We start from the raw sequence: 21,736 nt of genomic DNA, 5'->3' as shown, positions 1-21,736 counted from the left end.
TCAGACGACCTTGGGGCCAGGTCTCCTGCTTCAGACGACCTTGGGGCCAGGTCTCCTGCATCAGACAACCTTAGGGCCAGGTCTCCTGCTTCAGACAACCTTAGGGCCATCTCTCATGCTTCAGATGACTTTAGGACCAGGTGTCCTGCTTCAGACAACCTTGGGGCCAGGACTCCTGCTTCAGATGACCTTGGGGCCAGGTCTCCTGCTTCAGAGGACCTTGGGGCCAGGTCTGTTAGTGTGTGATAAGGAGTCAGCAGCCCCTTTCTGATGCTTAGCCAGGTTACTCAGGTTCATACAGCTGGAGGAAAGGCCTCTTTTGGTGCTTCCTGACCATGAATGTCCTTCAATTTGTAATATTCTTTATACCAAGGGATCAAATTTTGGGGCAAAATTTCCTTAGCCCTTTTAAAGCCATGGGTCCACTTATGTGTAAAATAGTTGAATTATCTCTCTGGTCTCTGGAATTCCTGACACTGGATCAGGTCATACTGAATTAAAATTATTACCAATTATTAGAAGGCCAGAGACAGAGAGAAGTCTAAGCCATAGGTACCAATGTTGAAACAATTTTTCCATATCCCAAAGTTAAAACTGAGACCAAAGTGAAGGCTGACTCCACAACTATCAGATCCCCTCAGCCCAAGTTTCCTGTTGTTCTTTTCTTTCCACACCCTATCCAGGTGATGTTTGTTTTATATAACTGTAGAAATCAAGGTGAGCTTAAAGAAAACAACATATTCATTTCACATCTGGTATTAAAACAAAGCATTCCGTTTGCCTTGGTTGTTACATGTTAATAAATCTTTGCGACTTCATAGCATCTTTGGCTTTGGCCTATATGGTCGAAACAATAAAAAGTCAATAATAGCAATTACTATTGAGTGCTCAGATGAGGCTCCATCTATGCACTTTAGAATTATCATCTAATTCTCTTTTCATATAATACTAACATCATGCCTATTTTACAGATGAAGAAATTGAGCCTCAGAAATGACTGATGGCTTGCCCAAGGCCACACTATTTTAAACATCGTTTTTATTTTTTTTATTTATTTATTTTGAGACAGAGTCTCAAGCTGTCCCCCTGGGTAGAGTGCCATGGCTTCACTGCTCACAGCAACCTCCAACTCCTGGGCTCAAGCGAGTCTCCTGCCTCCGCCTCCCAAGTAGCTGGGACCACAGGCGCCCACCACAACGCCCAGCTATTTTTTGGTTGCAGCCATTATTGTTGTTTGGCGGGCTCGGGCTGGATTCAAACCCGCCACCTTAGGTGTATGTGGCTGGCGCCTTAGCCGCTTGAGCCACAGGTGCCAAGCCTAAACATCATTTTTATTGCTTTTTCAAAGTAAGTGATCTTAATTTTATAGCTCAAAGTGCTTTATAAACAAGCACACACCAGTTTATTTCTCTCATTTAAGTGTTGTGAAAGCTACATTTGTGGTTATAAGTGACCTCTACTTGGCTACAATGAGGGTGAAAGTCACACCACTGGTTAATCGGATGGTGCGTGACTGTGCAGACGGCGTTACTTGTAATCCCGACAGAATGAGTGCACAGGGTGTATTTGTATCACATAACTACAGTGGAATTCAGACAAAGTAACACACATATATCCATTCATCAGTGCTGCAGGTGCGACATGGACAGACCTCGCAGACAGGACGCTGTGTGAGAGAGGCTGGACTAAGAGCATCTCCTGCAGCATTTCAGTTACATAAGGTTGAAAAGCAGGCAAACCTCACCCTTGGTGATGTTAGAAAGGACGGCAGTTACCCTTGGGTAGGACGTGGACCAGAGCGGACACAGGGACCCTTTTGGGAAGTGGAGATGTTCTATTTCTGGACCTGGGTGGTGGCTACCTGGGTGTACACATGTGCAAAAATTTGCCCAGCGACACTTGAGATTTATGCACTTTATGGATGTATGTTAAACTGCAATAAATACATGTAAATCAGAAAAACAGAAAGCTGAAGATTTTCACCTTGAACAGCAAGGGTGACTTAGTTTTTGAGACTGGTCACCTCTGGGGTATTAATACAAATCATCTCCAAAAGGCTCTGAGCTGTTCCTGGGGAATGAAGTTCATTACCAGCAAGTTGCCCAGGCTCCCTGGGGCCAGCCATCCCTGCTGTCAGGGAGAGGGAGGGGCACGGGCCTGCGCACAGTGAACTCCACCCTTAGGCATAAATGGGCCTGTGGAAATCTGTAAGGAGGGTTGAAACCTATGACTAATTGCCAAGTGAGCAGCCCATTTTCTTAAAACAAAATGAAAAAGCAAGTGCTAGTGCTAGATATTTTTCTAGTACTTTTTTTTTAAGACCAGAATTTAAAAATAAAAAAGATTGGTCTCTGTATTCTCTGCCAGAGTAAAAAAGATTCTAGTCTTTATTCCTACCCTCCCTGCCAGCCCAATCCTTAATAAACATAGGAAGTACGGAAAAAGAGTGCCAGTGAACAGAGGGACCCACGTCCCAGCTGCTTCTCCCCGGTAGGAAAGGCAAGGTCTGCTTGTAAACAAAAAGGAGAAATGATGTTGGGAACGCAAGTAAGAGAGGACCTTCCAGAATGTGGCCTAGCTCAGAATTGGCCACATGTCCCATAAATTACTGTTCTGTTGTTTTCTATTATCTCTGGTTGCATTAATTACAACAAAACAAAACAAAATGTTTTAAAATGTAAGAACAACAACATTATTCTAGGCACTTTACAGGGACTGACTCCTTGAACAAACCCACCCAGGGAGGGATATTATTTCTTCATTTTGCGGATGAGGAAACAGAAACCCAAAGAGATGTGTATCATGCAGCTAGCAAGAGGGGAAGCCGGGATTCAAACCCAGTAAGTGTTTCCAGAGTTCTTGGCATTATGTTAAATGTATTCATCCACAAGCAAACATACAAAGCAGACACTTGGAGACATCTGACACCATTAAAGGAAAATGAATACAATGATTACATATTTTTCTTATAGCTTGTTAATGTCCTTTCTATTTTTTTAATCAGAAGAAAATTCTAGAGAATTGTTTGAACTACGACAAATTGAATTTTAGAAACTAAATGTTAGCTGTACTCTCTGAATGACCCAAACTGGAAATAGGTTTCTAATAGTATTTATATAGATCATATCAATTGGTCCCACAGATCACCCATAAAAGAGAAGTGGCAAAGACCATGGCAATTGCTGGGTTCTCCTCAAGTTGGTGGTACCTAACATGGTGGTTTATAGGAAGAGGGAACATGTCTGGTGACTCACTCTCGTTACTTCTCAAAGGATTGATTCACTTACTTATTCAGAATGGGAGACAGACACCTCGACCCTTTTCTTCTCTCTGACCCTAGATTAGAGAGATTCCAGAGGCTACAGATCAGACAAGGAGGCATCATGAGACCAAATAATGCATCAGCTTCCCCGGGCTCTGTCTTTCTAAGACGCTCTGGCCAAGTACCTTCACCTCTCGCTGCTGTTGTCTGGACTATGAGCCAAATCCTCGCCCACAGGAGGCCAGGCAGAGCTAGCAGTCCGAATCTGGCTGAGTTGGTGATTGTTGACATAATACAAAATAATAATTCATATTAGCCACAGGACTTTAACTGTGCCTGAGTCTGGACAACACAATATAGTCATGTGTTGTAGAATGAGGTTTCTGTCAATGATATAAATATATTATATTTACTTAATAAATAATAGAAATATAGAAATAGAAATATATAAAATATAAATATGATACAGAATATAAAATATATGATATGTATTTACATTTATAATATATAAAATATATCTATTTATAATAATATAAATATAATAAATATAGAAATAGAAATATATTTCATATATTAAACTGTGGTCCCGTCAGACTGCAATACTGTATTTCTACTGCACCATTTCTATGCTTAGCTGTATTTAGACACACACATGATCACACTGTGTACAGTAACATGCTGTGAGGTTTGGAGCAGCAGGCCACACTGAGCAGCCTGGGTGTGCAGCGCCACACCATCGGGTTGTGTGAGTGCACTCCGTGACGTCCGCACAAGGACCCAGTTACCCAACAAGCATTTCTCAGATCATGACTATATAAAACTGTATAGGTTACTTTTTAATCTTTGTCAAGTTACTTGTCAAAGATAAGACATGAGGTTTGATTACACGGCCTCTTGGTTTATTCTAATTATAGCACTATGATTATTTTTTAAAAAGTAGTAGATCACATGTCATGAGTTGTTCAAGGAAAAAAAGTAAGGTAGAAGAAATAGAAGCTAATGTTTGATGACAATACGCAGGTCTTTTTATAAAAACTGAAACTGGGAAATTCAGGCATTTATACGTCACTGGCGCTTATTTGGGCCTTGATCTGTGCAGTTCCTATTCTAAGATTATGTGAACCACCTTGTTAACCCTCACTGTAGCCAGTGACATTGGAACTGCTGTCACTCTCAATTTACAGATGGAATGAATGAGGCTTGGGAGTCACATAACTTTTCCCAGGATGGTAGAAATGAGATGCAAGCCAGCTTGTTCCTACTCAAGCAAGTCAGGAGACGCAGGTTGGGCTTCCCTCTGTACAGAAAGGGCAAAATGAGCTGATGCCTTTTTAACATAATAACTAATTTCTTTTGGCTTTACTGGGTTAAGGATCAGAGTTAATGTTGAGTGCTGCCAACGTCGTGGTAAGCACATTAAGAGCTTTACATGTATTTAAACAACTCTGTCCAAAATGGACAGGTAACCCCTCTTCGTCTTAGTTTGGGGTTCTCCCAGATGCTGACTCTGAGACAAGGATTCGGTGTGAGTGGTTAACTTGGGAGGTGACCCCAAGGAGCACCAGGGGGAGGGAAGGCGGCAATGAAGCCGCCTTTAGTAAGGCAGTTACCACCAGCAGCCCCACTGGGGAAGTCCAAGGGGCAGTGGGGAACATGCCTCAGAGCTGTTCCCAGAGAGGAGGGGCTCCTGGGCTATCTACACACCTGCTCCCTTCCGTCCTGGGCTGGAGGGAACTCCTAGAAGGTGGGCTGGGTGTTCATTCCCCAGTCTTTTCTGCCTCTCCCCTGCCGGGGGCGGGGCAAGGGCTCTGATGGCACGAGAAAGCCTCAGACATAGTGTTCCAGGTGCTGGCAGTTGGACATCAGGCTGGTAAGGGTCCGTGGGCAGGGAATGACAGTGCCCATGACACCATGTTTCTGTGTGTGGAGAAACTAAGGCACAGAGATACTGAGAAACACAGCCCAGCACATGTGGCAAACCAGCAGCCCAGTGGGGACTTCAACCCCGGCCAGAACTCTCCCTCTGAGCCACACACACCCCTGCCTCTCAGCCAACGCATCTCAGCAGAGCTGTCAGCTGAGGAAGTGGAAGGCAGCATCCCAAATGGCCTTCATGTGGCAGCCAGAAAGCCCCACGGCACTCCACACACCCCCTGCTACAAACTGCTCTTAGGAAGCAGGCCCTGGTGTGCGGGAGCCCTCAGCTCACATAAAGTCCCAGTGGGGCAGCTTTCTGATTTGTGACCCTGAGATGACCTTTCTCAGCCTCAGCTTTCTCATCTGTAGAATGGGGCACTCACAGTTGCCCACTGTGGTTGTGGGAGGGCTGGTGAGGTCTCACACCAGGGGCACCCAGCACCCAGCAAGTGTGCTGGAGACCTTGGCTCCTGCCGTTCCCTTTGAGCAAGGGGTGGATACCTGCAGAAGGGGACACCAGGCTTCAGGGCTGCTCTGGTTTCTGTTCCCCAGTGTTAACTCTGGTTTGAAATGGGGGTGGAATGGATTTTGATATATTAATTGAAAGGCGTTCTGGTTTCCTACCCATCTCTCTCTCGGGCACTCATGTTTCCCTTACTCATCCTCAGCTCTGCCAGCCACAGCAACAAAGACAGAAGAGTTGAAGCCTGGCCTCTGGGCTCTTCTTGCTCTGGAACTCTGGGCATTTCGTCACAGCCTCATTCCATCCCTGTCAGAACAGCTCCCACACCACACTGAGACTTTGGGGCAATTTTGTACCCTCCACCCCAGTGGTAGTAGAGAGGGGCCATGCTCCCACCCCACTTTCAGTGGGAGAGCGTGGCACACAGCAGGCTGGGAGAGAGGCAGGGGGACGCGCAGAGCTCTGGTCTGTTAACAGGGGAGGGCCATGATGTGCACCCAGCGTATTTCTGTCCTCTCTGGGCCTTGGCATTGTGGCTGGTCACGCTGGGCCGTAGCATCTGTTTTATTGGTTGGCATCTGGGCTAGAGAGATTGTTAAAGAGTTTGATTCTTATGCTGCTTGGGGGTGATCTTTCTAGAATGTTCTCCACCACATTAAGGTCTCGGCTCCCTGAGATCTGCCCTGTCTTGTCCTCCTTTTCTCTTTCCTGCTATGTCCCCACAAAGAGGCCACATTCTTGCTGCAGCCAAAAATCCTGCCGGCCCCCTGTGCCTCTATGCCCTTCCATGCATGGCCCCTACCAGGAATGTCCCTGTTGGGCTGGCTCCATCTTCCTGGAGTCTGGTGAACCTGGCCTGCCTCCTTCACAGGGCTCCTCCCGACTCTCTGCATCCTCACAGCCACCTTTGTTGCCTCAGCCGTGACACAGTGAATCAGACTTCTCTCCTTGATGGGAAACCCTCTGCAAACCAGACCTGGGAGCAGTGCCTGGTGCCATCTGCAGTCCCCAGCATGAGGCCTGCATGCAGTGTGTCCCACAGAGGGTTGGATAGCAAACCCTTCTTCCAGGTGCCTACAGAGAAGTCACATTTCCTCTCTTCACCCTGCAGACTGCAGACATATGACCCCAGTCGGGCATCACCAGGCAGGTGTGGGACAGGCAGGGGCCCCTGTCGCTTTGCAGGGATGCTCTGTAACCTGGGTTAGCACACTTTATCCCCCAAATAACAATAAATAACGAAGAATGTGTTATCAATCCAGCGAAGATGATGCTAAAATAAAGACACTAAATAGCAGGTTGTGATTCACTTGTGTGCCCACTGGGGTGGGCTTCACGGAAGGCCTGTGCTAGAGTACGGTCTATGTTCATGTAGCACTTCATGGAAGGGGCCATCAGACTGACTTCTAACAAAGGCCTGCCAACGCCACGCAAGGAAGAAGAACAGACCAATCTTCCTTACAGAGGAATTCAAATAATTGATATAGATCTTCCTGCCCCCAGGAGTTGGAGCTTCCCTCTACCCCACCCCTGTGCGTGTGGGCAGGGCCTACTGACTGGCACTGAGTATGCAGAGAGGGGACATCTGGGCTCACAGGTCGGAGACCTGGCAATCGAGGTGAAGGATGCCCAATAGGTCGTGTGGATACTGGGTACCTCTGGCACTATGTGCCTACACCTCTAGGGTCATCTTCCCACCCTGTGGGTCAAACGGGAAAGGCAGTGGTCACTAACTGCCACGAGCGTGCAGGCAGAGGCTGCCATGGGAGCTGAAATCGGTCCAACTTGCATCATGCCTTGACCTCACTGAGCTTTTGCTTCCTTGTCTGTCAAAATGAAGATAGTAAATGGAGTTTCTCAAGGCATTAGGAGATTAAAGGGGAGTCTATACATAAAAGTGAGTGTAAACCATAAAGAAACAACCACAGGGGAGGGATTATCGGTGCCTTCACTTGGCTCTATAAAAAACAGCATGCATGTAATACTTGCTCTTTGGCCTCACAGACGGGTGGCCTTGACAGTCACTGAGAAGCTCTGCAGCAGACACCATGTCTGAGAGGAGCGGCCGTGGCTGTGCCTGCACCACTCGGTCCTACAGAGCTGGGCTGGGGAGACAGGCTCTGGGTGGGACCCGCGGCCCAGGAAGGGCTCTGTCTGCATGATGCTTGCTTCCCAGAGATAGCCAGTTGGAGCCACCCTTCTGGCAGGACAGAAGGGTAGGGAAACATGTCCAACTCTAGAGATTCGGATGTTTCCCCATAATCCATGCAGCATTTTCGGTGTCCTTTGGGTCACATTCAATACCTTCTTGAATTCCTCTTTTACCTAGTAATATTTCCTGTCCAGGGAAGCAAGAAGATTCTAGAGACATATCAGAAAATACTCTGGTACAGACCTCATCATGTCATCGGCCCTGGGATGCTGTCCCCCAGGCCACCTTGACTCTGGTGCAGACCTCACCCCGTGACTGGCCCTGAGATGCCGTCCCCCAGGCCACCTTGACTTTGGTGCAGACCTCACCCCGTGACTGGCCCTGAGATGCCGTCCCCCAGCTCACCTTAAGAACAAAGCCTTTCTGAATTATTGAGCTAACAGCCCCCTTGGGTGGAATATCATGGCGTCAGGACTCATGATCAGAGACTGTCAACTCTAGGGTTGTGAACTTGCTTTTAGTTGATGTAATTAACACAATTTTGATGCTCCAAAGTAAAATTCATCACAGGATACGCCATGGGGAGGGAAAAGGTGCTTCCTTGCTGGCCTTCTATCTATTTAAATTATTTTTTGAAAATAATCCAGGCATCCTTTTCACACACCTGAAGAGACCAATCTTTCTCTTTGTTCTCTACCTCTTGTCAACTACAGAAGGACACTTTCTCCTTCAGGGGACAGCAGCACATGCCCTAGATCATAAGTCAGAAGATTCCCGGTTTTAATCTCAGTTTGGCACGTGCCTCCCTGTCCACACCTCTAAGAATGGATCTTCAGCTAAAAAAAGAGCAGATAACTCAGGGCCTTGTGAACTGAAAAATTAAAAACAAGTTTTAGAGATTGAAATTTGAGCCAGATGTTAATTTTTAAAAAACTAATCTGAACTGAAGTAGCTGTGATTGTTCACGCCTACGGAGTCACTCTGCTCCCATTTTCCATGTGTGTTGTCCTGCGTGGTGTTGAACCACATTTTCATATCATTTTTCTATTAAAAAGCAAAACCCCCTCAGATATATAGATTTATGAGCTCTTTAAAATACATGGGAATTGAGTTTAAGGATACTTTTCCTTCACATCATTAAAGTACCCTCTGGAGAAAAACATACATTTTGGTTTGTAACAACTGCAGGAAAAAAAACCAATGTTGTCTTGTTTTCACTACTGACTTTTAGGAATATGAACGGTTGGCTGTTCTGTATCCCTGTTGATAGCCTGTGGTGAATAGTTTGAATGAAGTAGAAAACTTTGGATTACTAACATTTTTAGAGCCGGAGAAATTTTGTTTTTCTTGAAATGAGACTTGAAAAAACAGGGATTTCCCAAGTTTGACATCATGTCAGAAATAAACATTCTTTTATTCAAATGAAAACACTCTTCGCAACATTGTAATAAGTTCTGCAAAATGGAGATTTTTCCACCAGAAACTGTGAATGAGTTTCTCCCATTAGTTGAAAAGACGGAAGCAGGAGCAGTGTAAAGTGAGAGCCCACTGAGGAGGAAGCACACGGTGGCCCACGTCACACAGCCTGGTCCACCAGCAAGGAGCAGGACACAGGCTGTCCAGGAAACGACTGACCCCAGGAGGGCCCAAGAGCTGTGTGTGCTTTTTTGTTCAAGCATTTGTTTGTTCCTCCATCTACCATTGTGGAGGGGTGAATGGATGTTCTGTCCAGAAGGGAAGCCCAGTATATAGTCTTGGAATGAGCAGAGAGCTGGTTCATGGCGGACCTACCCATGTCTCACCCTCCTCGGCTTCAGGCTCCACCCAGCAAAGCCAAGTAGGTACCAGGCAAGTAATATTTATTGGAGAACCTCTAAATGGCAGGGCTTCTGTGCAGAGTGCTCTAAAGGGCAGTCTAATAGAAATCAGATTCTTTGGGAAGGGCATGATCATTTACAGTGGCCACTTTTCATTTTGAGGTTGATTCACTATTTATCATTTATACTTGTCTAGAGATTGCTAGAAAGGAGAGAGACATCAACATGTGGGCAAAACGTGATAGAGTGAGAACTATTTGTCTTTCCCACTGGCTTTTCTCTATGCAACTGAGGAACCACCCTCGTAAGAAGACTGATTTTTGGCACTGTCTCCACCTACTAAAGCCATCCACACGCACGTGCTCATACGGTCCTTTTCACCTATGAATGACAGCCCCAGTGCTAAGAGGGTTAAGCCAGTCAAATGCCCCGCTCCCTTCCTTGACTCAAGGCTAAATGTTCTGTAAACCTGGGCTTTCGATGAGAACTCCTGTCTTCTGGTTTAGACCTATCTCCTTCAGAGGCTACAGGAAATGAGAACTCGATTTCTTTTTTTGAAGCACAGAAACCCAACTGGCATTCTTGAAAAGCCTTACGAGCACCAGGGGACATCTGTTCAGGACAAGTTTGAGGCTTGGAATTCTGAGGATGGCATTCAAAGTGACGATGATCTGCTGTTCCTCACAGGGAACGTGACAGAGCGGGAATGAGGAGACCTGGACTGGAGCTACCTCCTCCTCACCAGGGCACGGCTCTCTGCACATGGGGGTCTCTGCTGCTGAATTTGAAAACGTGAACAATATCTAGTCCAATATACCACCTCCAGTTAGGTTTGGGTCTCAAAGGGGTCACTGTTGTCACAAGTCCTCAGTAAGCTACTGAGCCCTTCCTCCAGGAATCCGTAAAACTGACAATCAGGTTACATCCAAGTTCTAGTCAGAGCCCTGAACTAGTAACTCGCGCGGCTTTCTAATAACTAGGCTCCCATGTTTCTCTTCTACCGGGCTTGGGATGAGTTTCGCAGGTTGACCTCCGCTCCCACTCACCTTCCTGTTTGTTGCAGAAGGAAACACTTTCAAAATGGAATGATGTTTTCATTGATGAACCAACTGGAAGAACTGTGTGCTTTTACACAAAAGCTAATAACCCCCCCCCCAAAACCCACAAAAGAGCCTGGTGATGCTGTCAGAGACGGCATCTACACCTCAGCAGAGAGCTCCTCACCAAGTCCCCTCCACTCTGGATGGGGAAATACAAACACCTGCAGCAGGAGAGGGTGGAGCTTAGCCAACCCGGCTTCTCATCCGACAAGTTCAAGGGCACACTTGCCGGTTACCAGCTGATACGGCCTAAAGACAAGGGACTCCACCTAGCATGGCCCTGCCTTCTTCCATTCCACAAGGGAAGCTGGTGCCTGCTTTGGTGGGGTGAAGCAAAGATCCCCTGTAATAGCTCGGACTGGCTGCCTGGCTGGTAGTAGAGGCACCACAGATGGTAGCTTCCCTTTAAATGATGACCTTAGGTTTTAAAGTAAAAGCTCTATCCTTCTGGGGCAGCAAAGTAATAATTTTCAGCATGTTTCTGGAGAAAATGAGTGTGCCCTTGAGCTCTGAGAGCAATTGCCGTATCTGAATTTAACTCCAGAAGAAGCTGGCATGGAGAAACCAGCTGGAAGTGGGACTAACTCGGCTGGTGCTGACAGCATCCACAGGGAAGGAAGGCCAAGGGCTGTGGGCCGGTTGGCGCCACCCGCCACATAGCTGGGGCCTGACATCAGCGTCTGCCTGGCTCCCCCGGCCCCCCCTTGTCCTTGCCCCTGAGAGGAAGCATCTCCTGCAGGTTGGGGTCCTGTTCACCTGAAGTCAGAGCTGGTCTCCCTTGCAAAGGGGGCTTTGGTGGGACAGGGTTGACAGAGCTGGCCTGCATGGGTGCTGCCTTCTCTGTGAAGCCTGCTTCAATTCCAAGGCACCTCACAGGGGCACATTCCCTCTCCTCACTCACTTCAGCTACACCCGGGCTCTAACCATGCCCTCATCAACCCCGCCTCAGTCAAACCACAAGAAAACAAACAAGGCTTTGATTCCTTTGTGAGAAAATCAAAGAGCTGCTGAAATTCGCTTAAACGAGAAAGAGAGAGAGAAAAAAGGAAGGGAGAGTTAAGAGAGAGCGAGAGAGAATGCCACCACACACTGTTTACTACTTCCAACAAACAGATCCCAACAGAAGGAAAAAAAATTGGGTTTAGCTGTGAGCTGCCTGGAAGGGCTTAGTGGCTCCTCCCGCTGCCACTGCCCGGGAATGAAGTCTTTGAAAATAACCTTTCAGAGTCACATTTCTGAAATTAACAAACAAACAAACAAATAATCCTTCAACATTCTTGCCCTGGGGGAAAAAAATGCTGGCCAAATTCAAATTTTCCTTGGCCAAAGTAACCATTAACAACAATTTGGCCCTAAAAGAGATTATTAAAAAAAAGTATTCCCCCTCCACTTGGGAGAAAACACCTTTTGTGTGACCTTCAAACTGTGCTACTTATTTTAAAGGCACAGACACACAAACACACACGCAAACCTATTTTTTCCATTTCTTTTTTCTTTTTGCTCACTCCAAAACTGTGCCTCTTACTGAGGTCTTTGGGATGAGAGGCCTGTAGGGCAGTCACCTTTGCAGGAGAACAGGGATCCCAGGGGTCCCTAGATGCTGGCTGGGGTCTCACTGAGCTAGACAGAGCTTGTCACGCAGGTGTTCTCCTGATGGAAACTCGTCTGCTGCACACCTGATCTGTGTGCTTCTCTGAACATATGCTATACCTCAATTAAAAGTTTATTTCACAAACAAACACCCAGTGCCTCTCAGAATCAGCAAAAATGCCTTCGTGTGCTAGCACAGCCTGCAGAGAGGCTTGCAGAAAGTCCTCAGCAGACGCGGGACACACGGGGAGCGACAGCAGGTGGCAACCTGGCCCCCTGACGGCCACACGGCTGGAATCCATTCCTGAGCAGGATCGTTCTGCATTCCAGTCTGTCACTCCCCGAAAACATCTGCAAGTCTTCCAGGTAGCGGCTACTTTTTAAGAAGCTGATTTTTCCATTCAAATCGGATCAGGAGGTGGAGTTTGCTGTTGTTTTGAACTTCAGGCTAAACTGCTTCCAAAATAACTAACATAGGCTGCTCTGACATTCAGCATTAAAACCACAAGAGAAGGAAAATACTCTTATGGGTCCATCAGCAAAACATCTACAAGCTCACAGATTTTATACTTGGAGAAAAGCAAACAAAGCGAGTGCTTACCTATTTGGTCTTCAGGGATCAGCGACTCGATGGGAGGGTCCAGCTCGGAGCTCTGGGATAAATAGTTCTTGACCTGGGTCATGAACTGCCGGATGGTCTGCAGCAAGTCGGTGCTGGACACGTGGCAGTCCCTGTTCTCCTGCAGGAAGCTCACGTAGTCCTGCACTAGGCACCCGAAGTAGGTGCATTTGTCCCGGGACAGTTCGGCGATCCTGCGGACCATCCGCTTCTCCGGGGTCATGAAGGAGCTGAACACGCCGCTCACCTTCTGCAGCTGGGACTTGACGAGCTTGGGCAGCACGAAGGAGCTGCTCCTCTTCTTTTTGGACTTGACCGGGGGCGCCATGGTCTCCTGGTCGCTCTCCCCTTCGTAGTCGTCCAGGCTGCTGTTGGTGTCCGCCTCATAGCCAAACAGGGGCATGCTGCGGTCGTACTCGAGCGAGTCGGAGGAGGAAGTGGAAATGCTCAGGTCGCTCAGCCGCTGCCGGCCTCCATGGCGCGGGGGCCGGGACTCAACGCCGGGCGGCGGGGCCCTTGTGCAATCGCCCGGGGCGGCGGCGGGCGGGGCTCCACCTGCGCTGCCAGCTGCGCCCGCGCCCGGCCGGCCGCCGGTCAAGGTCTTCGCGCCGCCTTCCGCCTCGAGAAAAGAAGCCTGCTTCTTCAGACGGGGCGGAGGGATGGGAGTTGGTTTGGTTCCAGGCAGAGCTACGTTCCCATGTTTGTTATGGTTGACTGTTTCTGGCACGCTCGTCTGGGTTTCTGTCCCGGACAGCCGAGGGCTTGTGTGCAGACTATTAATAGCCGGTGGCGGGGGCCTGGGTGGGGGGGACCGAGGCCGCTCGGTGCCATTCGCGTTGGGAGTCCTTGTGCTCGGCCGTTTCAGGCCTCCACTGAGGTCCTGGCTGTGCACTTTCAAGAAAAGGGGATTAATAAAACACAGGGCCCCGTTGGTCTGGCTGCACTCCAGCTCTGAAGGCGTCCTGGTTTTTATAGAATGCACTCCATTTATAAGGCAGAGCTGACGCAAGGAGGCAGGACAGACGCCGTCCGAGGAGAGAGGGCTGTGGGGAGCTGGAGAGTTTGGGGGTTTGGTGTCAGCTGGGGAGCTCCAAAAATCTGAAAGTCATTATCAGTGAACAGAAGAATGTAAATATAGCACACTCGGATCATTCCTGCACAAATTAAAAAGCACACACTGCATGACAGCCCACACTTTCCCCCTTTTACTGCATTCCCTTATTGGAAAGGGCAGAAGGGCTGCCAGGGGCGTCACCTTCAAAGCCCTGGAGAAATGGCTTGGCCAACATACAGTTCCAGCCCACACTTTTCACAGGTTAAGTCAGAAGGAAAAAAAGAACTGGAATTGTTACAATCTAAGCTCTACAAAGGCCATAGGGACTCTGTGAGCTGTGATCGTGTAAAGCAATGCCACCCTTACCAACTTGGGGGGGGTGCCCCCCACAGAGTCAGGGGCCCAGCAATGCATCAGGACTTGAAGTTCCCCTTTAACGACAGGACCAGCAGCTGAGCCTGGGGAATGTTACACAATCTGCTTGGGGTTTTACACATTCAGCATGAAAACCTCAAGAGAAGGAAAATACCCTTGTGGGTCCATCAGCAAAAATCACAACACCAAACTTATGCAAATATGAGGTACAGTTTCAACCATCTATCCACCTCTGCGGTCGGCAGCCCATCCTTCCTAAATCCTACAGCCTCCTCACCGGGCTGTGAATAGTAAACCCTGCTGAGAGGCACTGACTGCTAATGGTCTCGGCACTGCCTGTGCCTCCTCTTACACATGGGTCTCAGTTTTCCGTGCAAATGGAGGGAGGCAGGGGTGGTGATCAACATCTATCACCATTTCCACGTGGCACGGGACAGTCTCTTCCCCCCCCCTCCATGACCCCCTTGGCTTTAAATGTCTTTCTTTCCTTTGGGTCCAGAATGGACCTGCCCATGGGAGGACCAAGGAGAGGCTTAGGCATGGAGCCCTGGCCCTGCCTTGTCTGTGTGGTGACATCCTAACATGGGTGTCCCTGCCATCTGCTTTGTGGAGTCTTTCCTTCATCCCTCCTTCCCTCCTCCTACTTCTGTGCTGTCCAACTCGGAAGCTACTTGAAATACAGCTGGTGCTACTGAGAAACCACATTTTAACTTCCGTTTAATGTCAATCAATTTAAATTTTAGAACTGCTGCTCATCTCAGTTACTGGAAAACGTTTAAATATGTTTGGAATGTGGGTGTGCAAATCTACCTTTTCTTTCTTTCTTTTTTTTTTTTGTATTTTTTATATATATATTTTTTGTTTGTTTGTTTGTTTGTTTGTTTGTTTTGGCCCCGACTGGGTTTGAACCCGCCGCCTCCAGCATATGGGGCCGGGGTCCTACCCTGTTGGGCCACAGGTGCCGCCCCAAATCTACCTTTTCAACAGTGAATTTAATAAAATCTAAATACAGATCATGTATTTCTGATGACCATTCAGGGCCTGTACTGAGATGTGTCGTAGACATAAAATAGACACTGGATTTCAGACATACAGTATGACAAAAAGAATGAAAAATATTTCATTCATACTTAAATTTTTTATGCTGATTACATATTGAAGTTATAATACTTTGAATATATTACATTAAATGAAGCTAAGTATAAAAATTAGTTTAAACTGTGCCATTTTATTTTTTTTAATATGGCTACTACAGTATTTCAAATTGCACACATTTTTTTATTGGCCCACACAGCAGGTGTTAGAGGGCCCAGTCTCCCTGCTCTGGGTCCGGCTTAGATTTCTGCTGTCATAGCTGTCGGGCTTGTGTACGGCTCATATACTTACTTCTTACATGTGTATGTCTCCCATGCAAATTATGAGCCTTACCAGCAGGGGAATCTTACTAACCCAGGAGTCCCTGGTGTGGGGCGAGTGCCTGCCACACTGCAGACTCTTCAGAAATATTTGTTGGATGAACCAATAAATGAGCTACAGAATTTCAGAATTCGTGGTCTTTACTCAAAATGGATAATGTGCACATCGATAGTCATAGGTTGAATGTATTAATTAGACCTCATGCACTTCTGATTAGCAGCCGCCAGAGCAAGCTATTTTCATCTTCATCCTGGCATGGCACAAGGATTGTCCTCAACACCTTGGTCCTTCAGTTTCAGCACTAAGCTCACACTGCATACTGACCACTGAGCTGGAGTCATGGGCCAAAGGTCAGCAGAGAAAGGCCTAAAAGCTAATTGATAATACTGAGTTAATTTCAGGAAGTGTTTTAATCTCTCTCAAAGATGTGCAGAACTTAGTTGTAAGAGAGGGTACGAGCTTTTAGTAGGGATATTTCTATAGCCCTAAGAGTTATACCATGATTCTCTTTCCCAATCCTCCTACCCAGCTGCCCATAAGAAAGGCCTTTAGCACATGGGGCAATCTTTTTGAAGCAATCTAAGTTTCAAAAGAGAATTCAAAGCTTCTGTCAAGCTTCTTTGAGAATTAGGGAGGCCTCCACTTTAAAGCAAGTTCTATCAGTTAAGAGAAAAATATGCCAAAATAGGAACCCCTACATTTTTTATTATCTGGGTAAAGTATCATAGTATCTTAGGTTCTAGAAATCTTGGCATTTGTGCTTCAAAGTCCCACAAAGTCCCAAACTTCCATTCAAATACTGTGTGATCTGCTTGTTAACATATTTAAAGAGTGAAGCCCTCAAATCTTGAGAGAATTTCACCTTTCAATCAAGGAGGAAGTTTTTAGTTTTTTACAAAAGTTAAACCCTGGATTCCCCAAGGTAAGAAGAAGTTAAACTAGGTAAGTCATTATGTCTTGGTCCATTGGCAGCCATGGTCTAGCTGAACTGTGGGGACTTGGGGAGCATTGGCAGGTGGGCAGGAGGAGGATGTGAGGGCCAGCTGCCAGAGCAAGGGTCCATGGTGGAGTGGAGACAGGGCCAGAACAGCAGGACGGGAATTGAACCATAAGAGGGGAAGTGAGACAGACCTTACCAAATTCCTCAAGGCACAGAAGTGCCGTCAATGCCCATGTGACCTTCAAAAAATAAAACTCTTGCCCATGCCGACACACCACCCTGGATTTGCCTCTGTCAAGCACTGCCTTCTCCAGCAGGAAGCCACAGAAGGGGAAGACATGGACACATTCCAGACGCTCTCAGCAGGATGTCAGCATTTGGGTGTCTCAAACTCATTGTCTGAGAAAATGGGGAGATTGGGAGTTACCCAGGCAAACCAGTCCCAGGCTCTTTGAGAACAGGCTAAACATTTGACTTGGACAAAGAATCTTAGGAGGAGTGATTTGGGGACTTCAGGGACCTGAAGACTAGTTTTGCCATGAAGATGGGAATTATTTTTGACCAGTGGTGTGTTTGGTGTGGCAATGTGACCTCAGCCAGCTCAACACTGACTCTGCTCCAAGGATTCACTTTTACATAGACCCAGGCCTAGGGCCTCCACTTACTTAGTCCCAGCTGGGCCAGTTCTTCAAGCTTAGCCTCAGTCTTGGCTGTTGAAATGGCATAAGGCAACTTCAAGGTAAACGGCAGAACATCCCTGATTTTTCAGAAAAAGAAAGAATCTTTGTAATTACAAGTCTGGTTTCCATGTTCTGCATTCATTTTCATTCTTGAGAATTTTGGCTTAAGCTGTGCAAATGTGCTAAGTAGACACCACACCCTGCCCAGCCAGGACTTACCTTTACTGGGTAGGACTTTTGTTAGTGAGGACCAAATTTCCCTGCCAGTTGGCTAAGAGGTATGTAGAGCTAATGTCAGGATTGGACTGTGTTGGTAGATCTATCATAAGTGCAAAATAATAAAGCCCATTTGAATGCGGGGCTCTATCTCCCCAGGAGCAGCCCATTGCCTTATACACACCCGGTTGTCAACAAGGATCTGTTCTTTACTTGTGACATATTCCAGCTAGAGGCCACACACCCTCCTTTGTGTGCTGAAGGCTTCTCTAGCTTGGAGTACACGTGAGCCCCTGGGGTCTCCTTGTGATGCATGCCTGGACTCAGGCAGCCTGGCTGGGCTGAGGTGGCACTTCTGCTAAGCTCCTGGGTGATACTGATGCGGCTGCCCCGGAGCAGGCTTTGAATAGGAAGGCAAGTCTAAGGCACCTCATGCCAACAGCTCCTGTGCCCAAGCAGCACGCACCATGTGCAGTCAGGTGCAGGGGGACAGGCCCAACAGAAAGGAGGTAAGCAGGCTCAGGTCCTGCCACAGCCAGGGCGGAAAGTCATCACAGGCAGGTGCCAGGGTCTGTGACTCGCTTCCTCAGGAAGGGCAAAGGCAGACTTAACAAGCACCTGCTCACATTCTCACACAAGGGCTGGGACTGGGCAGTGAGCCCTGGTGCACGAGACCTTCCCTGACACAGACACAGAGAAAGTGTATTTTGAATGAATACTCAACGACAATGGTGATTTACTCAAAAAGGAGCTATTTTTTTCATTGGGGATCTTACAAAGAAAGAATCATTCATTTATTCAATAAATGTCTATGATCATCTACAGTGTGCAGACATGCTCCAGAGGCTGGGACAAAACAGATGGAAGTCTCTGCCTGTGTGGGGCCCCACTCCCATGGACAATAAACATTAGGCAATTTTCAGGGCATACGAGAAGGGGGCGTATGACAGGGGCACAAGTAAAGGAAGAAAAGGGAATGAAGATTGTTCGAGTGTGAGGGTGGGCCAGATAGGGCTTCATGAGCAGGTGGGGTTTGACTGAAGGTCCAGTGGTGGCCAGGAAGTAAACCATGAGGGGAAGAACATTCCAGGCAGCACAGCAACATGTGCAAAGGCCCTGGGGTGGGCGAGGGTCTGGCATGTGTGAAGAGCAGCAAGGGGGCCATCATGGCTGGGGTGGAGTTAGGAACAAAAGTTGGAGCTTCTGCCTGTAGTTTGTCATCACAACATGTCCTGAAAATTTCCACTGAAGAGAATAACTATGGCAAACAACCTGCTGTTTACAGTAAGGTTGGGCAATGTTCTAGGCTGAAACAGATTAAATCTGGATGACTAGACAATTTTGGAAGCCCTGAAGCTATTGACAATGAATAACAATTTAGCAAAGTCAATGAAAAGAACACAACAAGAATGTTTGGACACTTGCAAGTGTCACAGAAGCTCTACTGTGCTGCTCATGTCCAGTCCAGAGGCTACTTCTGGGAGACCCTTTTACCATCCCCAGATATTCAGAGCATCTCCCCTGTGCTTGTTCACTCCCCTGTGTGTGTTTGAGAGGAGGCAACTGGAGCTGTGGGAATGATAGTGTTTGTAACAGCTGCAGCCTGACCTGGTGGGGCCAGCAACCCAGATTATAATCTGAAATGAAGATTAATGGGAACCACAGCCATGCAACACTAAAGCAGCCTGTAAATATATGTTTGTATGGCTGGACCAACATAATTAAAATCTACTTTCTTTAGACAAGTTGGGGGGGAAGCCACATACAACAAAACCAACCTGTGTTTATTTTAAGCTTTTACCGAGCTCAACGCAGTACCTGGATTTTAGACATCCCATGACTGGTTTAGATTTTTCTTAATGATATACAACAGAAAGCCACACCTGTCATTTGTTAATGGGTGGTTTTAGGCTTTGATCTACTGAAAAATTAGATGGTGTACATGAGTCCTCTCCCACTCTATGGGTCAGGGTGCATCCCAGTACACACACACACACGGACACACACACACACACACGGACACGGACACAGAAAGGGGCCCTGATTCTAAAGCCATCATCGCAGATATGTTTCACCCATGAATTTGCATACATGCACAACCCGGTTTTATCCCCACTTTACTCTGTAAGTAAAGAGGTGGGGAGTCACACTGTTGAGCAACTACTATTGCATTGCACTGATGCGGGGACCAAATTCAGCCTTGGGAGGAAGTCACCATGCTCTAGTTCTACGGATCAGGAGCTTGTGATGACATAGATAGGAGAGATTCCTGGCGCAGCCTCACAGAGCTGAGGAGGGCAAAGCAGGGGGCAGGGAGAGTTGGAAATCAGATATGTCAGACCACAGGGTCTGTGCAGCTATATAGGGTGGTGGGACAATACAGGCTCTGGCATCGAGGTGGAGTTGGGTTCAAATCCCATACCTGCTACCTACTGATGAATGATTACAGGCAAGTGCCTCCCTCTCTCCCCCTCTTTCTGATCCTGACTTACAGGGGTGCCATGAGGATTAGACATGATATATGTACAGTGCCTGACATGGCACGTATAGGCCCCCAAATGTATAGCCCCTCTATCCCCTTGAAAGGCAAAGTCAAGTCCAAGGAGCAGCCCCTCTGACCTCAGCATGTTGGAAATGTGGACTCTCAGGCACTGGCCCAGAACCACTGAATCGATTCTGCATTTCAGCAAGATCCCACGTGATTCCAGTGCACATGGAAGTGTGAAAGGCAGTTCTTGGTATCATCCCGGTTATAACAAACCTACCGAGAGCTCCAGGCATTGGTGATCAAGATCAGAGGTCATCATTTGTATTTCAACTGTGCTTTTTCTTTTTCTTTTCTTATGTGTGTGTATGTGTGCATATATATATATATATATATATATATTTTTTTTTTTTTTTAGATAGGGCTAGCTCTGTCTCCCAGGCTAGAGCACAGTGGTATCATCATTGCTTCCTGTAGCCTGAGATGCCTAGGCTAAAGGGATCCTCCTCCCTCAGCCTCCTGAACACAGGGCCTACAGGTGCCCACTAGCACATCTGGCTAATTTTTCTATTTTTAGGAGAGATGAAGTCTCACTTTTCCTGGGGCTGGTCTTGAATTCCTGGCCTTGAGTGATCCTCCCTGTTGGCCTCCCAAAGTGCTAGGGATACAGAGCGGTGCCCGGCCCTCACCGTGTTCCTCATCAAGCCTTCCTGGTGGAGCAGGCCCTGTCCTCACTGAATGATGAGTTCTCTTGTCCAGCGAATTCTGTGTGAAATACTGGAGCTGATAATCCAATCACTTCCTCTATTTGAATATGCTTACATTCTAATACTATGCAACCAACTAAAATATTTCACACATATTTTGGTAAGACTGGGTCACATCAACTACAAACTACCAAGAACATAGATGGTAGGATAAACAGAGAAACAAAACATCCAGTACTTCTGCATTTTGGAAAAAAATAATGGGACATTAACCTTGAGTCTCTCTTGTTACAAAACGTGGACGCTGAGATTTCTCTGTGAGCACCTGATCCTGCTGTCACGCTGTGCTGCCGAGGAGACTGTGCCTCCCTTAATCATCAGTCTCTCGTGAGTGCTGATGGGATCTTTTCTGAGCTGTTGCAGATTTTGCTCAGTGGGTGTAATGATCATTCTGGACAACAGCACAATTACCAACGAGCAAACCGTGAAGGGCAAACATCAGCCAACTTCACCTCTGCCCAGTGTGCAGCGCTGAGACTTCTCCTCAACATGGCCGGTTCTAGACCAGACCAGGTGTGATTTCCTGGGATGTGAGTGTGAGTGTGAGAGTGTGTGAAAGAGAGAGTATGTGTGTGTGTGTGTGAAAGTACGTGAGTGCGAGTGCATGTGAGAATGTGTATGAGGGTGTGTGTGACTACATGTGTGTGTGAAAGTATGTGAGTGTGTGAGAGAATGTGTGACTGTGTGTGTGAGTGTGAGACTGTGTGTGTGAGCATGTGAGAGTGTGTGTGTGACTGTGTGACTGTGTAACTGCATGTGTGAGTGTGAGAGAGTGTGTGACTGTGTGAGTGTGAGAGTGTATGTGACTGCGTGTGTGAGAATGTGTGTGAGTGTGTGACTGTGTATGTGTACTGCATGTGTGAGACTGCGTGTGTGTGACTGC

The 21,736-nt window shown here is 47.3% G+C and overlaps 1 protein-coding gene across 2 annotated transcripts in view; it reads right to left on the bottom strand.

Moving 5' to 3' along the window:
- RIN2 (Ras and Rab interactor 2) overlaps nucleotides 1-21,736 on the bottom strand; it is a 74,479-nt gene that overhangs the window by 14,492 nt on the left and 38,251 nt on the right. For both annotated transcript variants that reach the window (XM_023518378.1, XM_023518379.1), the window contains 2 exons: nucleotides 17,371-17,462; nucleotides 12,903-14,018 (listed from right to left, as the gene is read on the bottom strand). In XM_023518378.1, the coding sequence (XP_023374146.1) occupies nucleotides 12,903-14,018; nucleotides 17,371-17,462 (1,208 nt within the window). The remainder of the gene's footprint in view (nucleotides 1-12,902; nucleotides 14,019-17,370; nucleotides 17,463-21,736) is intronic.

Source organism: Otolemur garnettii, unplaced genomic scaffold, assembly GCF_000181295.1.
Source record: "Otolemur garnettii isolate 467f Iridium unplaced genomic scaffold, OtoGar3 scaffold00136, whole genome shotgun sequence".
NCBI classification, from domain to species: Eukaryota; Metazoa; Chordata; class Mammalia; order Primates; family Galagidae; genus Otolemur; species Otolemur garnettii.
Note: the sequence above shows the minus strand (reverse complement) of the source record. Positions and strands in the feature narration are given on the sequence as shown.